The 27,813-nt window shown below is 48.5% G+C and overlaps 1 protein-coding gene across 1 annotated transcript; it reads left to right on the top strand.

Moving 5' to 3' along the window:
- Positions 1–3,268: 3,268 nt before the first annotated feature.
- LOC128271108 (uncharacterized) lies at positions 3,269–24,704 on the top strand. The gene is made up of 15 exons (XM_053008544.1): positions 3,269–3,512; positions 9,864–9,993; positions 14,331–14,445; positions 14,540–14,633; positions 15,127–15,240; positions 19,448–19,651; positions 20,614–20,904; positions 20,989–21,119; positions 21,749–21,911; positions 22,524–22,623; positions 22,744–22,937; positions 23,372–23,510; positions 23,610–24,012; positions 24,194–24,301; positions 24,402–24,704. Exons 1-15 carry the CDS (start codon positions 3,269–3,271, stop codon positions 24,702–24,704), a joined length of 2,733 nt encoding a protein of 910 aa, XP_052864504.1.
- Positions 24,705–27,813: the final 3,109 nt, after the last annotated feature.

Here is a 27,813-nt window from a genome sequence, read left to right as displayed (position 1 = left end):
TCATTCGCTCTCGCTCTCCGCTCGGATGCTGCCCCCGGAAAGCACGGAGTGATGTGTCACGATGTGCGCCTTGTTTCGAATATGCTCCAGGCGGGCGGGCTCGTGTGTCAGGTTCGCGTCGCACGAGAACGTGGTCGTTCCGTCCCGCGTTCCCGGGAGTCCCGCGGGTGTTGTGCGCCGTTGCTGCCGTGCATAAATATTTTCCAACATACACTTTGCCGTATTACTTGCTGTTTACGTTGCAGGAAGCGATGGGAATAGAGAACGCGAGATGAAGGAATTACACAAGGACCATCCGCAAGCTTGAAGCACGAGAAACACAAGCATATAAAGAAGGGAACCACACAAACCCAAAGGCCTAGGACAACAAAGTAGTAGCAATAAGCGAGGGGTGGCCCGCGCAACTCGCCGTGGCCGTGGAGTTTTGCGAGGAAACGGAAAGTAACTCCAAAATAATAACGAAGGCTAAGGAGTTCCTCAAGCGTACCACCCTTCGGGCGCGCCGTGCGGCGGTTCGATCGCGTAAACGAACATAATACTCCACGAGGACGACGACGAACACAAACACCGCAGAGTCGGAGCGCACTCGGTTAGATAAAATTGTTTAACTTTCCTCAGTGGGAGTCTTCGGCGGTGGGAGTCTTTGCCATGGCTCAACCCGTTGCCTGGAAAGGGCGGAAACGGGCGGGGGGTGGCAAATAGAATAATAATAATATAATAAAAGCAATATTGATTACGGCGAGTGGAGGGACTATGTCAACATTGTTGTGTGCCTTGTGCGTCGCAAGATTGGTTTGCTTGTTACGGTAGGACCCTCGGAGCGGCCAAGCAATCATTAGCGAGTGTGTCGAATGTGCTGCCAACAACACCCCCCCTTCGCCCGCCGGCCAAAGTGGAAGCCATCTTGAAGTCGGAAAAACTCGCGAAACCAACCTCGGTAGTCTAAACGTCATTAAGCTTCCACGTTGTTTCGGTTGAAAGATGTGTTTAAGATTGTGGAAAAATATCCTCCCATCTGGGGGGGCGGGTGCCCCATTATGGTACCATTAATCACCCACCGAAGTGGAATCCCACCTACCGAGTGGCAACCCCGCGGCGGGGCGTTTCGATTAATCGATTACAATTTTGCGCCAACGAATCATCGCACCGCAGGTCGCCTAGAGTAGTTGCTGCGCTAATGTTTGCAGCTGATTACATTAGCATAAACATACGCCCGCGATCGCGAATGTGTGTGTGTGTGGCGCCGAATCGAGGCTGAGCCAGAATAAATGGGACAGTAATATTATCGCTCTCTCAAATTGTTTCACCCACCGAAGAGCCCAGCCCGGGTCGTGATGGATTCCGTCGTCGTCGTTAGGAGCCGCACACACTGGCCGCAAGCATTTTATGGAGGCAGTTTGAGGAAAACCCGGAAGCCATTACGTGACGTGGCGTGCGATAAATGGCGCTTTAAAATGTGCCGCCGAACAGGGTCCTCAAAGACTCCTTCGACTTTCGGCTCAATTACTAATTCATCTTCGGGCTCGGGACGGTGAAAGGATCGCGGGTACTCCACCGGAGGAATGACCAGCCTCGGGGAGTGGACCCTAAACTCTGGAAAACATAAGCCTCCACGGGTGCCAAAGGAAATTTTTCTCGTTAGCGAGATAAGCTCGATTTTATTAGAAAATGGATTTGCCAACCTCCAGGGCCGGGTCCAACGCCCGGTTCTGTTTCTCTCTCTCGCACTCTAAAGGACACCATCATTAGCTCGTGAACGGAGCCCAACGATGAGTTCTACGCCGTACAGAAACTGGAGATAGTTTAACTTTTCTCCACTTTCCACTGCCAACGATCGCAGATATGCTCGGTGAAAGAAGGATCCGCTTTAGACTGTGCCTCAAATGGCTCGACCGTAGTTGGCTTTTCTTGTAACCAACAAGCTTCGGTCAACCAAGGCAACGGTTGTCATTAGCAACGAGGTTGTGGTTGCGCGAAAGTTGAAGCACACGGCGATGGGGATTAAGTTTATAATTAAGATGTGGTGAATCCTCCGACGGTCAAGGCGTTCGATCCATGATTGGCACAGCGTCTTTAGGTGAGCGATGATAACTCCAACCTTAGCTACACTAAAATAAACTCGTAGCAACTTGAGGTTTCAGCAACAGATATATCTGTTCAAAGAGGCGCAAAACATCTCAACGATGTTTAATGAGTCTCTCGAAGGTCAGGTCCTTCCAATTCCTCGAATCGGATAAAATACGACGCAATTTAATGAACGACACTTTTCAAAATACACAACGGACGAAAGGATCGGTAGAGTTTTCTCAAGAAACGAGAATCCCGAATAATGTAAACAGTTATTTTTAGTACAAAAATTAAAACCAAATTTAACCTTAAATAATACTTTGAATTATAGTATTTAATGCATAATTTGTCTTCATTCTACTCTTTATAGTTTATGATGATGCTTCGAATGTAAAAAACAGAAGCTGAACGAGACTGCGCCAGATTAGACCAACCGTTTCTCTGAATTAAGGTGGAAAAACAAAAGTAAAACGACTGAATCGTCTATCGCAAGCTGCCGCTGTATACGAAGTGCGTGGCTTTAACCTACATTTTGATGTGAATCAAAAAGAGAGTTAAGACTTTGAGAGATATTAACAAAGTTCCTCCTATGCTCAAACAAAGTATTGTTTGCATACGCCGAGTGCTGAATATGCTGTTCCCGTGCCATATAAATGAAATAGTAGTAGATAGTGTTTAAACCGGAGTGTTTTAGTTCATTAGTTACTTGCGATCGCATTGCGATTCACTCGCCAGCACGCTAGCCCGTCGGATGTCGTGCAGGTTGTTCGTGTTCTAATGCAACCCGTTCTCCAAGCGTATTGATCTAGTCCGGTCGTGTTTTAATGAAACAGCAAATTGGCTGACCGACCCGACGTGAAGTGATTGATGATGCTGGCTTTCGCCGCTAAGTGAGTGTTAATGTTGCAGAGCGCAATCCGCGGCAAAATACGCGTCTTAAACAACCATTGATTAGCTAGGACCGAGCGCCGAGAGAGTGAATCGAATAGCATAGCGGAGGGTTTCAATTTCCGTAGATAGGTTCGTGCGCGCCCCCGTTAAATGCATCGCGTGTGAGACGATATGTGCTTCCAACGAAACCACTTGGCAAAGGCCGGACAACGACTGTCTACGACGCATCAGGCCCGCGGTCGGCCCACTCCGAGACGCGATGCATGCTGAACCCGCCGCACGGAATCAAACATGACCGAGCCCGCCAACAATGACCATTAATCGACCGGCGTGCGATGTTCAGCAACATCCTGCAACGGTACTCGCGGTAGCTGAGGACGCCGGGAACCTGCAGCCGGAAGCGACCAGCAGCGGCCGGGGCTACAGCTACCACCATCATTTCCGGCGCACCGGTCGTCGTTCTTGGAGTACTCGGTTTCCGCTGTTTCTATTGCTTCTCTTGTTCGGGACCGGGACCATCTCGGCGCATCCACGCAATGAGAAGGAAAACTTTGGTAAGTAATTGAGATTTCATAGTGGCCATTAGGGAGATAATAATGTTTATGCACCCCCACGGTGGACGGTGGACTCCAGCCAAAAGTGGAGAAGCAATAATGGTGACACCGAGGCGAAACTATGGGACAGCTGAGCTCGTCCAAGTTTTCCGGGCGGCCTTCCGTTATTAAGCCACGCTGAAGATAGTCGCCTCGGGGGAAGTTGAAGTGGCTACGATCGTTTTAAATGTGACTTGTTGTTGATTCTCCAAGAAAATGACTTCGAGTTGTTGAGGAAGATTGACACGAAACTTATGTTGTAGAGCTCTAGTAACTTCGAAAAGATGACAGTTACGGTTACGCTTTTGTCTACAATCTACAGTTCGCAGATGGGGTTTAGTGCTTTCTAAACATTATTTTGATGCGAAAAGAGCAGCAGCGAGTCTTTGTTGAATACATGACACTCGTGGTGAAGCACAGCATATCGATCGTAAAACACCATCCATCACTTTAATACACGAACCTTGGCAAACATCGGAGGGCACGTAATTTATAAGCCTTGGCCCCTGATAGTAAGGCCAGTCTGTAGCTCGTGCACCCCGAAATAGGCACGGCATTCCATCGACTCTCAGCCAGGATACTAGAGTGTACAGGTAGCCGGGTGCGATATCATCTAGATTTTACTGTAGGTATAAATATTTTATGATAATGATCGGGACCGTGTCCACGTGCTTGGGCCTGGGTTCCAATATGGCCATCAGCCCCTTTCATGTTTGAACAACGGTGTGCCCCTCCGGAAGCGCATGAGGCGCACGGAGAAGGGTGATCGAGTTTATGCAAAATTTTAGCACTTGCGAATTTTCAATCAAATCCCCGTGCCGTGGCCAAGTTGGGCCCTTGCTTGGACGGCAAATTATATCCCAAACTTTTCCCAGCACTCAGCGCCCGCAGGCCAGTCCGATGGCCGAAGTGTGTGTTGAAGACGGAAATTAAAGTGTTGGCATTGCATTTTAAGGTGCAGATGACTTATGCGGTTTTGTCCGGCCAATCCGACAAAGGCGGATTTATGTAAATTCACCGGGCTTGATTCGGAGAGATTTGCATAATTTTTGCTTCACAAGCTGTTCCGTATCTGAAGCACAAACTATTGGAGGGAAAGAAGCCTTAATTTAATGCAAACGGAGGAAAACCATTCAATTTTCCGTAAATTTTTCATTGTGTTGATAGAGCGTCGTTCGTTGGTGGCTCGGAAAACGGACAATACGGTTCTAGAAACTTATCAATCTGTTACTTTGTTACACTACATTTGGACTGAAAAATATTCAAACATTAGCATGAGACTGCAATGCAAACATGAAGTACGCAGTAAATTTACCCAAAACTCACCGCCATCAGCATTTTGTGAACGATTTAAATAAACATAATGTTGGTTTTTATGAAGCAAATAATAGCACACTTAACTTCCTCCTAAATCACTCACGAGGTCTACGAGTCGTGGCCCAACTCACAAATCACATTACGCTCTCCCGCTGGAAGCGATTTACCTGAAGTTGGGCAGACGATTATCGCCCTTAACCACAGCAATGCAGACTAGGTGGACCCCATCAATCTACACACATCCTCCGACAACGAGCCCATTTTTCATCACCCTCGGCGTTGTGTTCCGCTTTCTTATTTTTACTTCATTTCTTGTTGCAAGCCCTTGACGTTCGCTCGGAATGCGTAACCAACAACGACGGCGACAGCAGACCGACGCCGAGGCTTATTTCGCTCGGAAGTGAGTTGTAGACGAGAAAAATGTTTTAATACAAATTAGCAGGAACGAAGTAACGAACTTTCCAAATCTAATACACTGCGAGTCTTAGCGCACGGCGCAACACGGTCACCACGTCGGTCCTCTGACTCAATTAGCGGAGGTCGCTAACTCCCCGGGCAGCAGATTGAATTGGACAACAGAGGTTGAGGCGCCCCTGGAAAAAGGCCCGAGTGATTCTGCAATTACATCGTTGCTCATTTTTATAATGGCTCCCGGTGTACCGAGCGGTTGGATCGAGGACATTTCCCGGGCAGCAGCAGTACAAAGTTCTCGGGGTTGGTTGAGTGTACGGCGAACGAGCGAGGGCGAAGCTCAACCAACATCCGAGCGCGAATGTGCGCTTCTTTGCCATACTTCAAAAGCTTTCCGCTTTTCTTGATTAAGTTTTCCACCTGGAAACCATTGCGCCATTCGCTCGTCCTCCTTCCGTACCTTACCCGCGAGGCAGCCCAATGTGTGTCCTTTGCCATGGGACTACTCTGTCTCCGCCTCGCTTTCACCTCTTCGGCGGTCCCACTTTCTCGCTCGTAACACGCTTGAGTGGCACAAATCAGAGCCATTCTCATGCGGGAAGCTTTGGCGAAGGTGTTTTTCCTATTTTGCGATTTTCTCCATCATTCACCACCGGCAAAGGGACGCACTGACGTAGAAAGGATCCTTCGTTGCGTAGCATTTGCTTATTGCTCGTGCATAATACCTACTCGTTCGCTACATCCATCCCGTCGGCCGGGTTGAGCAGGGCGGTTGAACCCACCCCAGAAAGACGTATGGTGGCACAAACATTAGCAGCTAAATGGAGCCAGTCTGGGGAATATCTGCCTTTAGTAAGTTGAATTTAATTTCTTATGATGCGAGTTGTCTGCTTTGCCATTCCAAAATAACTCGATTTCCGAGATCCGCTCACCCGTTCACTCGCATCAACAGCGGGTCCCAGAACGTGTTTTGTTGAATAAAATCGACCCAAAAGTTGTCATCTTGATACACCACTTTTCTGTATGGCCTTAACCCATTCGTCGTACAAAGTGGAAAGAAACATCGCTTGGAAGATTGGCGCTTCTTATGAATCCTCGCCGTTTTTTTGTTTGCCCAATCCTCGTCCGTTACGGGCAGGTGATTTTAATCAAAAGGTTTCGTCTCCTGTGTCTCTCGGAAAAGACGACATTCCTGCCCCAAGGGAACCTGTTTCGTTCGTCGCCATTTTATTCGTTTGTAAACAAACATCAAACAGAACAGACCGAACAGCGGAACGGAGTTTGATTATCGTTAATTAAATTCTCCGATTCAGCCACGTCAGAGCCACGATCGTGGTTGAGCCCCTGACTCCACATATCGCATTCCCGGTGTGGTTTCAGTGAATTCCGACTCCTCTGCTGGATGCTCGCAATTACGCGATCGGATTGCGCTTCTGTAATTTTAATTGAAAATTCAATCCTGTACGTTTGAAGGTTTCTTAAATCGTAGTGTATCTTTTCGCTACACATTAAATATTGATTGGTAAAAGATGGATTGTTAGACCCAAGTACTGTAGGGCAAGCTTTTAATTCCTCCATAAACGCTGGAGCGTGAGCAGATTAGGCCCTTTAGTGCGGTGATTTGTGACTCGGCCAGCACCGTTTTGGGACCGTTTTCGACCAATTACCGTGCCTTTGGTGATTACTTTACGCGTGAAATGTCACACAATGGGTTGGAGTAAATTGAAAGTCCCTTCGAATGAAACAAAACACTGGCAAAGTATTTTGTAGCCGCCACTCAACGCGCCGGATTCTTGTGCGAAGCCGATTCCAGCACGACCCTTAATGGACCTTTCATCGAGATTTCGCGAAACACCTTTTTTGCGCCCTCGGCTAGCTACCGGACCGTCGGTTGGGCATCCGGAAACGGAAGGCTTAAATGTTAATGTCCTAGCACCGCTCACGGCCACTCTGCTCTCCTTTCGCTTTTCTAATGAAGACAAATTATGTTTTCACCATAATCAAGCTGTCATCTATGGGCCCGAAGGCCTCGGCACCGAAACTCGGGAAAACTTGCTTTTCCGATGAAAGCGTAAAAAGTGGTTCCACAATGAATGAGGAAAACATTGGAGAGAAAAACATTTGCCTCAATTAAAGTCGAATGCGAACGGCCAGCTCGCCAGAATAAAAGCTGATTATGTTCGTTCGGATTCGTTGTTGTGCCGTGCCGTTCTTTCTCATTTCGCCCGGAACATCGCCCGTCCGATTGGTATTCGTGGTGCTGTTCCATTGATTATTTTTTTTCGGTTCTCCAACTTTTTTAACATTATTTTATTTAACGCTCTGTCGTGGCGATGATAAAAGCTTCGACTCTCCGGTACGGCGACCGGCGGTGACCACCAAAAAGACTCACCACGCTCCCGGCAGCTTAAAACTCGACCACTCGCCGACAAATGCAATTCGTGCAGCTTCTGGAGGCCATCCGAGTGACTGCACAATTTTGTGGCCGATCCTTATTGTCGGCTGCCATATCGCCACGCTAGGCAGCTAATTGTAGGGTGGCTGCAGCCGAGAGTGGTGCCGAGAGTAAGCCCTTCCCGTTTTTTTTGTCCTTCACTCCCGTTCTACTTTTCGGTTAACCGCACACGAAGGCAAGTTGTGCGAAGAAGTTGAGCAGAAAATTAAATTATATCCAGCTCTCAACACCGGTTAAGACCAGCAGAGCAGCCGGGCTTCTGTTGCGGGGTCCACGTGGCCGGAATGGAAAGTGAGGAATGGCAAGGCGTCGAAGCAAACCAACACTAACTAAAAGCCAGTCATCATTAGAATAAAACTGTGCTCGAAACGTATTTGCAGGGCTTCCGAATGAAATTGTTTCTTTTAAAGAGCGGCCATTGTGGGGACAGTAAAACAGAGATACAGTCCGGTGTTTAAATGTTAAATGAATTACACACAACATAATCTCAACATGATTTGTCCATAAAACTGTAGAATGCAGTCGTAGTTTTGCAACGATAATTTAATTTATAAATAATTTAATAAACCACAATTAAATCCAGACTAACTTACAGGTATATTTTGCCTCGATTAAGAAATTAGCCAGCGAAATTACGAGTTTTGCAAGAAATGCTAAACGGAAACAAAACATCTTTCTGCCGGCGCATTAATGCTGATAATCCTAATCCAACATTGTTACCCTGATTTAGGGCCGATAAAAGCATATTTTCGCTACATTGCACTTCTCGGTACCTTAACTGCCATGCCAAATAAAGTTTAATGTCAACGTGGCGCCGTAAATAAGCAACACGCAATCACTGGCCCTGGACCTGACCCCGCACACCACTCTGGCGCTACCTACCCTACTCAGAAGGGGTCCATTAAATTGAAAAATCATGCTCCGGACACCTTCCGGTAGGAGGGACAGCATAAAACTCCGCTGCTGTCCGAAAGCCAAGCGACCCCAGTGTTTCGCGAAAAAAGAAAGAAACAAAACAAAACACACCAGCATCCCTAAAACGCACCCATAAAACGTATTTATATTCCACCGTCGGGATGGGTGAGCCGCGGCTGCCCAATGTGGACACCGCCAACGCGGTGAAATGAAAGTCTTCGAAGCATACTTGACGACCGTGTCACGAAGCAAAGATTCACCACCGGGTCTTGCCCGTTCCGGAGCCCGTACTTGCTTCATGCCGGTTTTGGGCTGCATTTGCAGTGCCTTCTCATCACGATTCTCAAAATCGCCCCAAAATAACAGTTGAAAATCGCGAACCATTTACAAAGGAAACCCGCCGTGGGTTGCCAAAGTGCTTCTGCTGGTGTTCTTGGTCCCCATTTGGTCTTTAGTTTGTACCGTGTACCGGCCAATCCAACCCAGCGCGCCCACCAGCCCGAGCACGGACGGACGGACGAATGTTTTATGGTAAACTATAAAATTTTATTTTTATCATCCACATCCATTTTGCATCCCTCGGCCCGGAGGCCGACGTTGTAGGGCATTCGCTTTTGCAAATGGCTTTTATTGCGGCCCCACTTCGCCGATGCGTTATAGTCCTGTGGCCTGTGACCCCGTGTGGTTAGTCGCGTGGGGTGTATCTAACGATCGCTGGAACCCTCCGATCCGGCGTGCGGCTCGACGTGTTGATAGTCCGGCAGTTTCCTGCGCTGATCCGGTTCGATAATCTAACGGCCCACGGCTGGGTGTTCGTGGCTTTCAAGTGGAAAATTAGAATATTGACATTTATACACTCCGGTTCCGGGGCTACGTGGCCGCAGAAACGACTGACAGATCGTTCTAGACCTGATGCGTTTGAACCTGGGCCTGATGGTTCAATGATCTAGATTTTCGCCGAAGAACATGATGCTATTTATTGGCGTCCATTCGTTTGATGTGATTTTGATGACTGTTTGATAACTTCAGATAATTGCCGTTTTGCAATGATTTTGATTCCACCTAAAAGTACCTCATTTTAAGCATTAACTACATCCACTGACTTTATTTGTAAGCAACGAGCGTTCTTTTCTCCCTCAGCTTTAAACACTGACAAAAGATTATTACTTGTGCCGCCGAATACTAAAGCTCCTTCCTTTCTTTCCGGTCCGCAGTCAAAACCACGGACGTGGAAGCAATCGAGGACCACCAGGCAGTGCTGTACTGTCCGCTTCTAGCGTCGAACCGGGACAAAATCAATATGGTGCTTTGGTTCCGGGACAACGCCGGCATCCCACTGTACAGGTAAGTGGCAGAACGTTCTTCACTCGGGCAGTGGCCATGCTGTGGCCGTTCAAGCGGAGGAAACGCTGGACAAAGTAGCTTGTTGAGAAAGTAATATCTAGCGCCGAAAAGGGCATTGTTGGCGCAAAATGGCGCGTTGGGCTTTTACATCAAAGCAAAAGTCTCTTGGAAATCGATCGCTTGTAATTAAAGAAAACCGACGGACATTGTTTATTAATGGTTAGGCATCCTGAAGATGGCAAATAAAACGCATTCCGTGGAAGTCAAAGTTCAATATCTTCAACACACTAACCATCCACTAAAGTTACGAACGATAAGAGTGCCATCACATTGAGTGTATTCGCTGGTGTCGTTGGCAGAGATTTGCAAATGGTATCGGCCAAGGCAACTCAGGATTCCATTCCAAGAAGTTGCCGCAGGCCTCAGTTCGAGTGTTTCTTTCAAACCGCACCTTAAAGATAAAAAGTAAGACACTGCACAGAGCGACCACCATTCGACAGACAAACCTCATTTTACACCTCATGAAATATAAAACCGAAATAAATTACAACCGGCACCAAGATGCTGCTGCAATGGGCTGTGCTTTGGGCGCAAGACTGCATTTGCCTGCAGCGCCGTTGGTTGAAAAGAAGACGATTTTTTGCTTCTTCCTGTCGCTCCCATCCGGAAGCTGAAGTTAGTCCAGAAAGTGAAGCGAGAGTACGTTAAGCAACCCAAGTCGTCCCGGACGTGCTTTGGGGGCTTCGCTCCCAGGAATCGGGCCAGTGGTTTTCCCGCGAACCCAAGAAACGAGGCCACCAACATTTTTCTCTCTCGTTTCGCCATGGAAGAGGCCGAGGCCAACATAAATATTCGCCATCGCTTCCGGTTCCACTCGTTAGCTGCAGCAATGCAGTTCCAGGTGCAGACGGTCACGATAACCCAAACCGATGGCGCCTGCCTCGGTTGTCCACAAACAATGGAAGGCAAATTTATGGTGTCCCGGTGGAAACTGCGGAGAGACCAATCGGGCAAATTGACGACATTTTGTGTCGCCTCAAGGAACTGCCACTGGGGCCGGGGGCAAGTGTGGATATATGAGACATTCAATAAACCCGGAAACCCCGTTTAACCACCAATGTCACGAAAGGTTTCCTTTTAGCAGCACCACCGCACCGGGGAGGTCGATAGGAATGGCTTGGCGTTAGAGACCGCAAAAGGAGAAGATTTATTACTCTGCCGCGGGAAAGAAGCGCTTCGGCAACAAGTTTACTTTCCATTTATTGGTGTTTTGTAAATAATAACTGCCATTAAGTGTTTTCTAATGATTGGCAATCCCTCAAATCAATATTCTCGCGTTGGCGTTCGATAACCAATCTTGTTTCGAATGACACTAGTTCTTAATCTTAGTCCTTGTGCTCTATATAAAGCAAAGCTCAAACTGAAATCAGTGTTATGTTGGGTTCATTCCCTTCGCCCATTTTCTAATTTCAATTATTGTGGCCTCTGCTCGGCAACAAAAACTCCGCAATGCGCCAACAGTGGGAAAGGAGCTATGACGTAACGTATGGGCCCTAATTAAGCCATCCCCGCAACGGCGAGGGCAGTCTCAGTGGGCTAAGCGACCCCAGGAGTCAAAACTAACCCACTTAACCGCAAACCGCATTCGTCCCCACCGGCGGTCAGATGGTAATCTTTAACATATTTTCAGCGACCCGGAAAAAGGAATCCATTGTTAGCAGTTGCTCTGTGGACCCGCCGAGATTTTTTGCACACATTGGATCGCCCTCACAAGATTGCCGAGACCGGTGTTATCGTCTCCGGAAATTCCGGTCCGAGCTCCGGTTACAAACAAACAAATTAATTAATTTTTTTGACACTTTCTCAACTCGACGCCCGATTTATCCCCGAGCCCCTGACTGCCCGTGCCCGTGCCCGTGCCCGGTAGTTTGTGGTTGGTGTTAAATAAATCTTTCTTAAACATTCTCTCCACATGCTGGTGGGGGGATAGCTCATTGCCGAGAACTAACTCGCGCCCCAATGGGCCAACCCCCGGTCAGGCGGGATGATCCTTTGGAATCCTTTTGTTGGCCCAAAATATCCCAACAATTGCACTGCCGGTGTCCGGTTCGGTGATTCCACGGCACCGGATGTGTGGTCGGCTAGCAAAAGTCCGTACCAACTGACCATCCATTCGCCAGGGTGGGGGCATCCTTTCGACCTGATTCGGCCGGCCTCGCCATGGGGAGCCGGATCGGAGGCTGACGGACTAAAAACGATGGAGCAACAAAAACGGAAACGATAATAAAAAGATAACAATTTATATAGAATCACTCGGACACAATTTCCCTCCAGGATATCCTGCTGGCCAGCCGTGGGCTGCCGGCCCTTAGGAGTCTCTTGAGAACCTTCTCTTTTCACCCCCCGTCTCTCTCTCTCTCTCTCTCTGTCTGTGCAGGACTATAAAAGCAACGTCCAGGACGATTAAGTGAACGACACGAGTCAGAAGCTAAAGGGCTAGTTCTGGGCAGGGAACGTTGGCGTGGTTACGGCCAGTAACGTTGACAGGAGTCGGGCCGTTCTCCCGCACTCCTTCTTTCGAGAAACTTTTCTCTCAAACGCACATCGAGTAAATGGGAAAGTGAAGTAAATGTGGCGAAAATGGCCAACCGGAAGGAAGGAAAGAGAAAATAGCTCTACCCGCGTGTGTGTGTATGGCAGAAAGATTTAGGAATATTGTAGAGAGGGTTCCACAACGTGGCGGTAGCGACCGGTCATCACCCCATTACTGACACTCTGTACTCCCTGAACCGGTAGCACTTTGATGATTATATGTGGTGGCCCCCAATCTTGGCCCGGAACGAGAGGAAAAGGAGCGAAAGCAGGGAAGCCTCAGCTGTCCGATCTGTGCCTGAGTTTCCGGCAAAGTGCCGCATTCGGGACAAAAGACAATTTTTCCTTATCAACCCGGCAAGGATTATCTTATTGTTCAGAAGTCATCTCCGGGGATATCCGGGGTCTCGAGTGGTACGGTATAGCTTCCTGCCCGTGCAGGGTCCGTCCAAATGCACCAACCCACACCAACAACATCTCGACAGATATGTGGAGAAAGCACCCATCGAACTACACGACCACCATCGGATTGGCCCTTGGTGGAGTCGCCTTTTTTCTATTGTATTTTCCGGAGTGTCCGAGAACTGGCCACCGAGGTATCGATGGCTGGCCAGTAAGCTGGTGCCGTTTATCCTTTTGTTTATCGCTTGAACCTCTCGGACATATCAGTATCCGGCGCGGCGCGGAGTTCGAGATATTGTGAGCCCTGTAAGAGCGCACGATCGAACGGGATCCCGTTTAATAAAACTGTCTCTCTGCTGGAAACCCGTGGACGTTTGACCCGCTCGGAGCTTAAATGGAAGATAAATTGTTTCGCGTTAGTTGTGGTTTTTGTCGGCAAACGATGCCGGGTGTGGATCAACGGCAAAAAGTAACACCAAACGTCACGGACAGATAGCCGGTGACGCTCACCCTTTACTCGATTCCGGACCAGACAGAGCCGGAACGATGGACAGAGCTTAAGCGGTGGACTTTGCAATCCTAGTTGGGTGGACACTGAGGTTGAGATTAAAAAAGGGATACCACAAACAACCCTTGCTGCCCGGCCCCCGGCTGGCGTGTAGATGATGGCTGATGGGTGTTTGGGTGGCTGGGATTTTATCTCTACGGTCCGACACGATATGCCACTTTCCCACTCCGCTGCAGTGGTTCCGGCGCTTTGAATGACAAATCTATTCCGGTTCGGTATGTCCGAAGTGGACGAATGGCAAATATTAATAAGAATGGCCCTTTTCGATGGCAAAGTGTAGAAAACCTTTTTGAAATTGTGGTCTATTGTGGGTCTTATGGCTGAACGGAGCAGACTCGGACTCGGACTCAGCTGGTGTCCTTAAGGAAGGATTAACCTTAGCAAAGATGTAACAGTGGCCACTGTCCAATGGGAAAACGGAGTGACTGTGAAAAACCGATACTTAGTACCGCAGAATGATTAACATTGAACTGTTTAAAGTTCTGATTCGTTGTATCAAGTACATGAAACATTTAGACTATTATATTCACTCAACACAAAACACAAACATTCTATAGTTGCAACAAATTCTAGTTTATGTGAAAAAATCTCATTTATCTAGACGATACAAATCGTGCGTTCGTGTCCGACATCTCAGGAACTGAAGCCCATGAGCCTACACAACCCCATTTATGTGATTACATTTGATAATATGTTTTCCTTTTCGCTTTCGTCCTCCGTAATGTTCATGTACACCGTAAATGGGGGGCGGCACAACAACACCTCCCCGGAGCAGCCTGGACGTACGTGGCAAATCGTTAACCGATGCCCAACATTGGTCGGCGCCGCAGGTGTTCGGACCTCGCGCTCGTTACGTGATCGAGAGTGACCCAGCGTATTTGGAATTGAACGTAAGCCGCTCGGCCCACCACCCGGTTTCGTGCGGGGCGTGACACATCCGTGATTAAATGTTTCGTTTTGCTGAAAATATATATTTTTTCGCAGGAAATTAAACGCCATGATCAGGGAATTTATCGCTGCCGGGTTGACTTTCAGAACAGCCAAACGCAAAGCTTTCGCTTCAATCTCACCGTGATTAGTAAGTATCTATGTGTCCATTTCCGAATGGCAACCCGCCAACAGCACCACCACCAGCAGGGCGAGGAAGACACTTTAAGCCTCCAAGGAGCGTTCCAGGCCCACGGCAGACTGCTGGCACACGGCCCAAATAAAGCGGTTAAAGAGATTTATGGCAAAAAGGAGATTGTGGTCGAGTCGCCTCCATTACCGTGGTCGTTGCAAATGTTACGTACACAGTGTGCGTAAATCCACGAATTGACAACCTGAAGAGCCTAAAGGGCCTTGTGGGTCTTGTGGGTCGTCATCATACCGCTTCCCCGAAACCCGCCACAATCCGTCACGCCAGACGGCAGCCGGGGTTTAGGTCAACGGTTTCGTCAACGAGTGTTTCCATTTTTATTATTGCCCAATGTCCTGAACGCACCGAATTTGCAGAAGCTCCTCAGAAGCGGCACTGCATGGAAATATGCTCCTCGCCCCACAGCTAACGCCACCGGTTCTTCCCGTTGCAGTACCACCATCGCAGCCAGTCATCCTGGACCGCTGGGGACGCGTCATAAATAGTACAATAATCGGACCAAAGGAGGAAGGAGATGATATACTGCTGACCTGCCGCGTGGTTGGAGGTAATTTATCTTGGGCGAATGGGAACGGACACAACCTGCAGCTTTCGCGGGTTTATCGGTTTTTTCGGCGGTGTTATCTGGAGTGTTATTGCAGACAGGGGACAATAAGGGCAGCTTCAACAAGCAGTTGGGATTATAAACACGTTTTCATCATAAACTTCAGCTTGAGTGCAAAGTGGAGGGTTAATAATATGTTTATTGAATAATAAGCGATTTAAGCAAAGCCTCGGTTAAATTTATGTTTCACACGAGGGCCCATTTTTATTTCAATTTCAATGAGTCCATTTAGCGAGCTTCAATCGTAAAGCTCATTTCATGCAAATAGCCCATCCGGCGTACTGATCAACCATCTATCGATTAGAATTCAATTGGCAATCAATAGCAATCGAAAAGGTCACAGTCCATTAAGCCTTCACAGTGACAAAATATAGAAATTCTTTTATGCTTCCTTCCTGACAAAAACTCTTTTATGATTTGATTAGGCCTTTAAGGCCTGATTATCATTCTCTAATTGACTACTCAAGCGGTCATCTGAGTTCACTTTGGTATTAGCGCACCGTTTGAGTTCTCAAACGCTCAAACGCAAACTGGATGAACGCTCTCTGTGGAAAGCTTTCGGCAGGATGAACTTGTTCACTCGATCAATCGAGTTGTCACGGCATTATGGTTTTCAAACGGAGACTCGAATTTGACAATCGAGTTTCCGTCAACTTTTCGTAACGGAAAGTGCCGTTCTGTTAGGATGTCTTTGATTTTATCAATTATTTTGTATTGTTTATGCTGCGCCGTGCAAAGATAGTGATACTTTCAAAGATAGTTTGTATTTTGGTGATGAAAACTTCAATTTGTCAAATTTATGTCGCAATATTTTGCGATGAATTTTCAGTTCCTTTACTGCCAGTGTCGCTAGTCCAAAGTAGGTCTGCCTAACTAAGAGCCTGCTTTATAGCAAATAGGATAAGTGATAGGGAACTCAGGGTCCTAACCCAGTCCCAAGAAAACAAAATTAATGCCTTTGAGAGAAAGATCCTCAGAAGGATACTAGGCCCAGTGAAGGATGGAGAGCACTGGAGGATCAGGCATAATAGGGAAATCTATGCAGTGTTCGATGACCCAGAGGTCTCCACCATGATAAAGAAACAAAAATTGCAATGGGCGGGCCACATTATACGGATGAACGAAACAAGGCTACCAAAGAAAACGCTATTGGGAACGGTACACGGCAGGAGACCAGTCGGTAGGCCAAGAGCCCGATGGGAGGACAGCGTCCGTAAGGCCAGCGAGGACCTGCTCGGTGTAGCAGACTGGAGAGGCAGGGCAGTAGGCCGGGACAGCTGGAGGGTCTCGATACAATCGGCCATAGCCCGAATCGGGCGTTCGCGCCACCAATAGATAGATAGATAGATAGATAGGGAACTCGGTAGCTCACACATTGGTGTACAACAAGAACAAATAATCATGTACACCGAGAACGCGTAATTGTAAACGCGTAAACGTTGAACCAACAACTGTCTCGTTATTATGGCCGGCGACAGAGCCGCACCGAATCCGAACGTTGCTTGCCGATCACCGATCACTTTCATCGCGTTGGAGAACGGGACCAGCTAGCAGCCGAACTCGCTGTGCGACCCGCAACTAACCACACAGGCCGTCGCGCATTTCGTTCGCTATTTCGTGCGCAAACTTGTAGTCGTGATCTCGGTGATCCGCCAGCTTACAATATTTCGAGTTACAACCTTTTACACATCTAAAAATTTCAGAAATGTAATAGCAAAAATTGCATGCACAGCTGAACTGCTACCTGTGTATGTGTATCTGTGTGTGCAATGTTTACAAAAATGCACCAGAAATGACAGTTCGTACTCAAAGAGCTTGACAAGCTTTCACATTTAAGCTTTTTAGCACATTTTAGCACATTTAGCACTCGGAGCTTCTCTAATTGAAAACCGTAATGCCGACACACGAGATTGCCATTTGAGATTGACAACTCAAGTACTTGAAAACCGTAATCGGGGGGTAAATATCAATCAATCTCGCTCAGCGCAAGCTTCTCACTTTAGCTCCAACTTCACCGTCAGGCTGTCGGTCGCTTTTCCTGGCTACTGCGATTAACAAAGAACTGGCTTTCAGAACAAACGGGGAATGGGAAACCTTGTTTGCATGGCATAATTCGGATTACCTCTTGCATCGTAGCAGGCGGTTCCACTTGTTCCACCCTTTGGCACTTGAGACGCAGTGAACTTTGATGGTTTGCATTTTTTGAAGTTCGGCCAAAGCTCTGGCGCTGCATGCACTTTGCTTGGCGTTTGGTTCTTTTTTTTTCGTGACTCACCAAACGCATACTTCCCTCACGGATTGGCTGCATTTTCGTTTTCATCCCTTCGCGCTTCGCCACACACAGAACGCTAAGCGCGACTAACGAAGCGCGCGAGAAGTACGCCGCCGACGGAAAGTTTATTATCTGGCCCTTAAAAGTTGGACGTCGAACGTGCAAGACACTCTTCAACCGTAGATCGGCTCTAGCGCTTATGAAGCACCCAGAGCGTATGGCAGTCTCAGGCCATTCGACACGCTTCGGTGGTGGTATAATTCTACGAGATCCACTTAAGCTGGGCCAGGTTTCCGTTGCATCCAGGGATTTATTGCACAATGTTTACCAGCCCCGTTAGCCGTTCGACAGGTTGGAAGGATAAGACACAGATAAAAATTATTCCTTAGCAAACGAAAAGAGCGAACCGAAAAACAAATCTGTTTCAGAGTCCTTCTCTGAACGGGTGGTAAGATAATTGGATCGTTTTTGCATATTCTCTAGATAATATAGCTCAATTGCAGCTCATTTGCACACGAAAGAAAGAACTTTAAAACACGACAGAAAGAGTGTGGTGTAAGGATTCGACGCTGAACGTGTTGGCACTTTAACCACAGAGCCGACGGAAGAAACTAACAACTATCGTCAACTCAACCGGGGAGTTGTTGGTGGAAATTAAGAATGGGAAAGGCGATTTTTAACCGACCAGCAACGTGCAAAAAAAATCGGCCATCCGAAAAAGACTCAATTGAACGCACCATCAACTAACGCCACCGGACTAGGGGTATAAATGATCCTTTCGGTGGAACTCCGTCCGTTCATTTTTCCTTCGAACCGGTTCGTTACCAGGAGTGGCGAACATAAAAGCCACGGGCGAACCGTATAAAAATTATTTTATAAAACGACCGAGTGAACGCTAGAGCAGCGCATGGCGCACATTGCGCTCCGGTGCATAGTTTCCACCGGTGCGATCCGTTTCCCATTCATCCGCCGAAGAAGGAAAATGCAAAGTTAAGCGCAAGAGTGAATTTGCATGCAAATCCAACATTGATTGAATGGCAACGAAGGTTTGGGGCTCTGAATAGCCCGGACCTCAAACGAAACCACATTCTGCTGCGGCATTCTTGGGAAATCTTTCCCATACAAAAAACGGAGTCGCCAGCTGGACCGCTACCGACTGGAGCATGGATTTATTGAATAGTTCTGAGAGCGAACGCTCAGCAGCAAATCATTGCAGCCTCGGTTACTGGCATTCTACTCAGTTTCCCAGCTCTTGGGTTAGTTTTTGCCAAAAAAAACGTAATGGATTGAACAGGTTGCGAGAAATGACCACCGCCAGTTGAAAGATAGACAAGCATTACAGTTACACTGACAAATATCGATGGAACCGAGATGAAGATGAGCTTACAAAACGAAACTCAATCCACAGAAATTCATAAAAATTGAGCTACAAAACTTTTGGTAATCATTCAAGGTATCGAAGTCCTTTCGAAAGTTCACACTGAGTATGTTAATTTGTTTCGGAAAACGATGATTTTAATTCCTTTAAAGGGTATGATTCGAGAGTACGAGTAAGATTCATTCAAAAAGTCCTCTAGAGCAGCACCATAGAACGCACGATCAAATAGATTCTCGTCATGCTGAAACGGACACGAACATAAGTTATTGCACCGGTTTGGCCATTCAGCGCTGGAAAATTTGCCGATAGACCACAAAACGAATCCCGGTTCTTTCAACTCCAATCGAACCAGTGACCACCCCCGGTCGATCAAGCTGATCTGGTAGTTCCGGTTTCTGCGCCAAACAGGATCTCACAATTTCCTTTCCACCGTCAAGCTGTTGCTTATCGTCATTCACAGAAATGGGTGTTTTTTCCCCAACTGTCCTTTTCGCTTCCAGGCAGACCGCAGCCCGATGTGCTCTGGTTCATCAACGATAATCTGGTGGATAATCAGATCGAACAGAACACCGGAAACATTATCGAGAATCGCCTGCTGTGGACGTCCGTGCAGCGCCAGCAGCTGCACTCGGTCTTCACGTGCCAGGCGTCGAACACGAAGCTGATGCAGCCCCGGACCGCCAAGTTCGAGCTTGACATGTACCGTAAGTACCGCGTCCAGTCTTTCCCCCGCAAACACGAAACAATTTGGGCAGAGGATGACATGAACCGAACCCCAAGGCGTTGCTGTGACGCCAGTTTGTTGCCCGAATAGTTACCCGAACCACAAATTCAGTAGCGTCTCGAGTTCGAAGTTGACACGTGTCGTCGCCCTTCAGAAGCGACAGATACATCCTCTACCTGCCGGACTATTGCTGACGATCGCCTTAATAAATGATGCGTCAAGATTTGAAAATCCACATCGTTCCACTATGCGAGGCCGAAATTTCTCCGAAGCCGTGCACCGATTTGAAGTGTCAATCACGACCAAGAACCGTTTTCGGCAGAGGCAGAACCGTCGGCAGACCATTTGTTGTACCATCTGCCCTCGCCACGATGATCTGATGCCGTTTAGTTCTATAAATATATCACCGTTTCCATCATTATTTCACTTATTGCTTCAAAGATTCCTATGGAGGGACAATGAATCGGAGAGGTCTTCAATTGTTTACACGCATCAATCAGCAATTGTCCTCTAAAAATGTCTTCTACGTTCATTATTTTGCGCAGAAATGTTCGATTGAGCATGCCCGCTATCGATAGAGGTTCTTATTATTACCAATTTTGTTCGTTCATTGAATGACGCACAAGAAAACCATGCTCTGGAGTTGTTCCATGCTAGGTAGAAGTTGTTCAATCTCGCGAAAACTTTATGTTTTCACAATTCGAATGCATTGGGCGGAAAACGTTATAAGAATAATCAAATTTCTTTCGCAACACGACACTGACTCAGTTTGAATATTGATGAAATCGTTAAAAAACCTACACACCTCTTGAAATTAATTCGCACGAAAGTTTGCACCATCTCTACGCCTGCGAAGGTCGGCTGTGCGCGCCACTGAAGCCTTCCAACGAAGTCTGAGACCTTCATCTGAGGGGTTGCTTTCATCTTTCTCGCTCTTCTCAGTAAAACCCCTGGCGGTGAAGATACTAAACTCAACCGAATCGTTGGCCGCCCACCGCGAGTACCAGATCGTCTGCCAGTCGACCGGTGCCCGACCGAACGCCATCATCCAGTGGACGAAGGGCAAGAAGACGCTGAAGCGGGTCCGCGAGCACACAATCCGCAACACAACCGTTTCGGTGCTGACCTTCGTGCCGACGGTCGAGGACGACGGCCGACTGCTCGGCTGCCGCGCACAAAATCCCAAGGTTCCCGGACTCTTCCTCGAGCATTTCCAGAACATCAGCGTGCACTGTGAGTACTGTCGGCAGGTCCCACAGTGTGTGTCCTTGGGACCTCCGGACCTAACCGTTTACCATGCGCTTTCGCCGACACCAGATCCTCCGCTGGTGAACCTTCAGCTCGGCTCAACCCTCGCCATGGACGACATCAAGGAAGGGGACGACATCTACTTCGAGTGCAAGATACAATCAAACCCGACGTGGCGACGCCTCTCCTGGCTACACAATGTACGTACCTGAGGTCCTACCCCTGCTGGATCCAGGGTGGCTTTCATTTGTCATGCAGCCCGGGCCCGGATTCTTGGGGTCCCCGGTGGAAGAATAATAATTGCCACGGACGTAGCATCCATAATTTCTGACACTCCCGTCAGACGCTGGGCCCGGGTCCGCACACAAAACGAGGCCCCGTTGTGTACTTCCAATTTGTACCCTTCTGATGATGGAGCAAGTGCCGATATTTATCCCCATTAACCCAAAGCGGCGCGAAGTAGACCTCGGGTGCGTGCGCTTTGGGACGCCCGTGCTCAAACCACGAGTCACGTTTAGTCAAACATCTTCAATTACAACTGATTTGCATAATTTGGAGCCGCTTCCGTTTTTCGAGGGCGCCCCCGAGTTCTTGGTAAAACGGATCGTACCATTTATCGGAAGCCCCCGGAAGCCTAGTGCTGCGAATTGATATGGCCAATATAGGCAAGATGGCTTGCCAGGCCACCCGCTGGACACCTACTGTGGGATGGACTAAGCTGTGGCCAATTGGTTTTCGAGAAAAGGACGCTCACCGAGGACGAGGATAACAGATTGTGCGTGTTGTGTTGAGCATATTTATTTCATCTCTCTATCTCTCGTCCCCGCAGGGAGTGCAACTACCTCAGAACTCGTCGTCGACGAAAATTGTCCGCTCGAACCAGAGCCTGGTCATCCAGAAAGTGACGCGCTCGTCGAGTGGCTCGTACCAGTGTGGCGCACTCAACTCCGAGGGAGAAACGCTCAGCAACGAAATCGTGCTCAACATCAAATGTAAGCATGTCCTTTTCGTGGTTGTGGTCCTCGTTACTAATTGAAGCAATTGAAATGCCGGCCACTGGAACGACGAGTGGAACAATATTTGCCGGCAGAAATTAGTTTAAAATAATCACCGACACTCACGCGTAACTCGCTCCTGATGGAGAGGCAATTTGTGGTGATTAGCCCCTAAGCCCCAACAAATGTTATCATTATCATTAAATATCTGCAACCGACGCAATGATTTAATGGTACTTTCACTTAAAAACTTTAATATTACCGAATTGCTTTAAATTGCGGGGATTGCCAACGTGTAACAAAAATATAATGCAAAATGATGCTGTTTTCCATCAGCAACACCGGCCCGGGGGCCATAATTACCACACAAAATCCCATCAATCTTATTTACGCATACGGAGTAAAAATAACACGACCGACGCCCGTATATCTCGGTGTACGGGATGTCCCACTTTCCGTCATCATTATTTATCGGTTTCCAGATAATATGTCATTCCAGAGTTTCTCTTTACTTGTTCTACTTTCGACTCTGCTTCATCACATTACACGGCACATTACACGGAGTTAATGCTGGTCGACGCTTGTCGATACTCTCTTTTCGATCCGCAGACGTTCCACTGTGTGCCACGGACAAGATCGTCAGCATGGGTGTGTCGCTGGACGAAACTATCACCGTCAGTTGTGATATCATCACGCATCCGCTCGCCAGGTACGCAGACGCAAGGCGAAGCAGCAGCCATTCCAAACTATTTGCTCAGCTTAGCGTGGAGTGGTTGGCAAACAGTCGCTGCTTCATGGGCACTAACCGTACGGATTGTAATTATTACAGCAAGTTCTATTGGCGGTTTGAAAATTCCGAGGAAGTGCTAGAGATCGAGCCGCACCGGTACTCCAACAATGGGTCCAGCAGTCACATGCAGTACACACCGGCCAGCGAGCAGGACTATGGCACGCTGTCCTGCTGGGGCACGAACGAGATTGGCACGATGGCGGAGCCGTGCATTTTCCACCTGATAGCCGCCGGTATGATTGATTCCGCTACGGCTATCCATTGCAAATCGCGAACTCGCGAGCCGGAACGTGCATTAAATCCTCCATCTAAATGACTCTCGAGTGTTTGCTCTTAAGCGTACCATATTTCCGATGGCACCGCATACGGAAACAGAGAATCATTTAAGCACACTTGAGTGATTGGTAATCCATTGTTCTACATTTCATCGGCGGAAAGCTTTGGCCACTTAACTATATTAAATTGTAACACAAGAAACGTGTTCACTTATGAAATTGTTAAATTGATAAAATTATCGAAAATTTTAAAATGTAAAGTACTCAAACTCGGAATACTCTCGGAACTGATGAAATGGATCTACCCTCTGACTGACATTCTAAACGTTATCTGAGTCACATTACACTGACCGAAAAAAAAATCGTTTCCGTTATGGATCCCAACCTTGCAGGGTTACCAACGTCCGTTATTAACTGTTCCTGGCGAAACTTCACCAACGGGCTGGAGGTTAGCTGTCACCCCGGCTACGACGGTGGGCTGAAGCAGTCCTTCGTCCTGGAGATGGTTTCGTCTCGTCATGCTGGCCTCAGGTACTGGCCCCAGGGTGATACAAAAATCTTTGGGGCGCATAGAAAAAACCGGCACAACCCCATCGCTAATGCTTTCCTTTGTCCGCCCGCTATTGACAGCATAAACTTTACCGGGCCCGAGGAGCCCACCTTCAGCATTCGGTCCTTCGACGAGATCCGTCAGCAGCTGCCGGCAGCGGTCCTGGTCCTTGCCGAGCCCGATTCGCTCAAACTGTACGTCTACTCCGTCAACCTGAAGGGTACCAGCCCGCGGGTGTTCATCGCAGACCTCCCGCTCCCGGTGGCCCCGATCGACCGAGCGGCCGGCAGTGACGGTGGCGACCGCAAGTCTCCACTCCTGACGCCCATCCTCATCGGCCTGTTCCTAACCATCGTGCTGATCATTATCGTCATCATCGTTAGAATTTATCTGAAATCGAAAAGACTTAAGCAAAACATCAACAAAGAGAAGCGGTACACGGAGGAGTCGAAAAACACGCTCCTGCTGGTGGACATCTCGAAGGTAAGGGTTTTTCTGTGGGCCGCTTGGCGTGGGCCGAGTTGGACCGAAAGTTTAATGCCAAAACGCAACACGCAACATCCGTTTTTGCCCCAACTTGCTGTGCCCTTCGGCATCGGCGTGCGTGTGCGTTTGTGTGCTTCCACTCTCTCCCGTGGGACACATTTTGCCACACACACAGAAGGACAAACCCACGAAGGCCACCAAATGGATGAACAACGTCGGCAGCAGCATCAAGACGAAGACGAAAATAGAAACAATCGACGACGAGCAGGACCCCGATCTGATACCGGTAAGTTCTTTCGGACTGGTCCGTTTTTTTGGAGGTTATGTTTCTGCCAATCCTGCCTTTTGCATGCTTTTTATCGGCACGTTCGCCGATCCTCGGGCAGTATCCTCGCTTGACGGACATCCACCAGGAGGAGCTGATTCCGATGAACTCGGGCGGATCGTCCTTTACCATCAAGCACCAGCAGCCGGCGGGCCAGCCGCTGCACCTGGACCAGGAGCCGGATAAGGATCGGTTCTACCATCCGCAGCAGCAGCAGCAGCAGCCGCCGTTGGTGCCGCAGCAACAACCAAAAGCCGGAGGCCGGAGCTTCGTCCGAGACGACGAGATCTCCGAGGCGGAAATCAACCTGAAAGGAATTGAGGACTTCCTAATGACAAACCGTGTCCCGGAAAGTTGTGTGTGATATCGATCGAATCGGAATCCGGTCCCAGCCGAAGCAGCAGGAATAAAATTGATTTCATTTGCGGCACAGTTTTTTGGTCCGTCGCTCCATTTTGGCTTCCTCTTTTTGCCCTCAATCATCATTATCCCAGGATGTCGGGGTGGCTAGTTAGCAATCAACTCACACACACACACACACACACACGTGGATGTACATTTGGCCCGCGTCGTTGGCCGAACCGAGTTTTTCGGGCCCAAAAAGGGGTAATCGGAATCGGACCGGATAGCCTAACTTTTGCCCTTTCGAGTGCTGGGTGCTGGTGCAACGGATCGGATCGCTTCGGCCAAGGCGTGAGGCGTAGCGTCAAGTGGCGTGCGCTGGATAACAATAATAGGAAAATAATTACGTCTCGAGATGGAAAACCCTAAACTAATTCTAGCGAAGCCGAAATCGAAGCAAATTACTCTCGAAAGGAACGAAAGCAGCTTCAAGAGGATCGGTCCTCATCGAAGGCTAAGACTATCCCCTAGACTAAGGCGCATCCGAAAGCTCGAATCTCGCCGCCCTGCTCAAGTATGGAAGTGTACCTAATTAGTCGAATCGTGGCCCGCGTTGGATCGCGGCCGTGGTGTTAGTGTACGTGTACGCTGTGCGAGACAAATGTACTATTATTTAAAAGAGAGAAGCGAAACTATTACGTTTAGCATTATTATAATAACTGTGCAAGAACTACTGTAATTAGTAAGACGACAAGAGACATTGTTTGTACAATAAAGTAAAACTTTACAAGAAACTTAAAATCAATTTTCGCGGCTCTGTGTTTTGACTGAGACCAACGTTAAGGTGTTTCCGGAATCAGAAACAACAATCAGCGGCAGTGACAGAAAAGGAGTTTCCGAGTTCCCCGATGTGGTTAATTTCGTGCCACAAACTCGGTGAGCGTATCCCAAAGGCTTCACCTGACATCGGCGCTTAGCATAATTTCCTTCAAACCCATTATAATTAAAATGTAATCAACATTCTGCGCCCTCCCTCGCTTTCTGCGCTGAAGTTTCTCCCACGGACTCCAAGAACGGGAACGTTCGCGCCTTCCGTTCGAAGACTTTGAACAAAAACCACCACCCGAATGTCATTACGAGGCCGCGCTGTCGGAATCCTTTCCCCCGGAGCATCTCCGGCGAAGGTGACTTTAATTTCGCCAACAACCACTTCAAAGCGCCCCGTAACCTGGTCGAAGGTCGGACGGCGGTGGCGGTGAAGAAATTGGAATTCGCAAAACACGCCATTAATTCGGTACCGACCCCGATAATAGATGAGCGCAAATTGTTCCAAATTGCAATGGCAGAGTGAGAGAGAGAGAGAGCGAGAGAGCACTCAAGCAAGCAACTCGAAAGGATTCGAGCCCCACCCGAAGACCCACTCGAAATGGATCCGTTTCGTTCCTTTTTAGCGAAGATTACGGTCCAAAACACCCTTTTCCGGTTTCTTCCGGAGTTCTTTTGGCTCCGTTGGAGGGGGGCCACAGCATCAACCACTTCGAACCACTTTCCGGCGGGTGCCCAGGAGGGTACACCTGTTGATTATCGACAGCTGTCAGGGGGGGTTCGAAGGGGTTCTCCCCGTCCTTCACATGCATATTTCGCACAGCCCTTCACGTGGCCTCCCGGACCGACCCTTTTAGCCCGGAGACCGGTGCTTCATTACAAAATGGAGGACCTCTCTCTCTCTCTCTCTCTCTCTCTCGGTCGGTGTAAAACAGCCCTCAATTACATAAATCATCCCAAGCGGAAGAGAAGATAGCAAAAACGGCCAAGAACCCGAAAGATGGAGTTAATCAAGACTCGAAAGCCATGCGGTCGACGGGCCGAGCCGCACCTGTAGCTGCTGCGCCCTGCGGCGGATAGGGATCTTTCGAGCCGGAAAAGTTCATCTTCGAGACCCGTCCTTCGAGATGAAAAGTGTAACGAAGTAAGTTTCGAGCTGTGAGCCCTTTTTATCGAGCCAGTCGCCAGCGTCGCCCCGAAGACCCCGGAATGCTTGTTGCGCCATAAATCAGATTCAATCAAATTTGACGGAAATTGATTTTGAACATTTGCCGAGCACCCGTGTACGATGTGTGGCTTGGGACTCTGGCTCAATCGGAGCTTGACGGTAGAGTTGACAGTCGTTATCGATGAACAGAATGGGAATCAATCGATTCCATCGCCCGGGTTGCACGATTGATGACACGAACCGATATCGAGTGCTGTGAAGGATGATCTCTCACTTCCTGGCAAACATTCTGGCACGTCGCACCACACGATTTGCTGGCGGGTTCGTAAAAGAGCCAAACCGAACACACAATCACACGCGCAGAGCGTTTATTTGCGCTTTTCGACGTGCCTTGTGGACCCATCATCGAGAAACAATCGAGAACGATGATGGTTCGGGGCTTCCGGAACCCAACAGCTTCCGTGCTTCCCGGGTGGTTACGAGATTATCACGAGTGTGTCCTTCAGGAAAGAAGAAAATGGTGGTGCTGATGAGCGCCAACAACAATAAACACGCGCGCGCTGAGTGATGGAGCGCACATGCTTGCCCGGGGACGACGTGTTCCTTCGGCGAAACGTCACGCCGTTTGCCGCTTGAGACGCTGCCTCATACATTATGGAAATGGATGAGGATGATGGATGGGCTCGGTGGCGGTGGCATCGGTTGTCGACGTACAAACAAGCCGAAGAAGGAGTCGATTCCGGAACAGATTGTAGGGGAGCGCTCGGAGCACCATCGGGACATACGAAATGAGGTGAGGTCGACGAGTCGACGATTCAATTGGTTGTTGGATCACCGTTTGGAGTGAAGGCCAATCGTTTCCAGGTTGTTGACCAGCATTTAGTTGCATCACTGAAGAGACAAACGAACCTTGTCCCGTTGAAGCCCCACCGATCCCCAATTATTGGTGTCCACGGGCAACCAATAATAATTCCGCCTTTCATTTCCGATTGTCAGCGCCGCCGGTGGGCGTTAGCTTTCTTCCTTAAATTAAATTTTCCTTCCGAAACGGACGAAGGCTCTTTGAACCTTCTCGACCCTGGCCGGTCCCGCTGCCAGATGCTGCCGAAGCCGAAACGGGCGCTTTCTAAGCCAAACA

Source organism: Anopheles cruzii, chromosome 3 (assembly GCF_943734635.1).
Source record: "Anopheles cruzii chromosome 3, idAnoCruzAS_RS32_06, whole genome shotgun sequence".
Taxonomy (NCBI): Eukaryota; Metazoa; Arthropoda; class Insecta; order Diptera; family Culicidae; genus Anopheles; species Anopheles cruzii.
The sequence above is the reverse complement of the archived record's forward strand: the minus strand, read 5'-3'. Positions and strand labels throughout refer to the sequence as shown.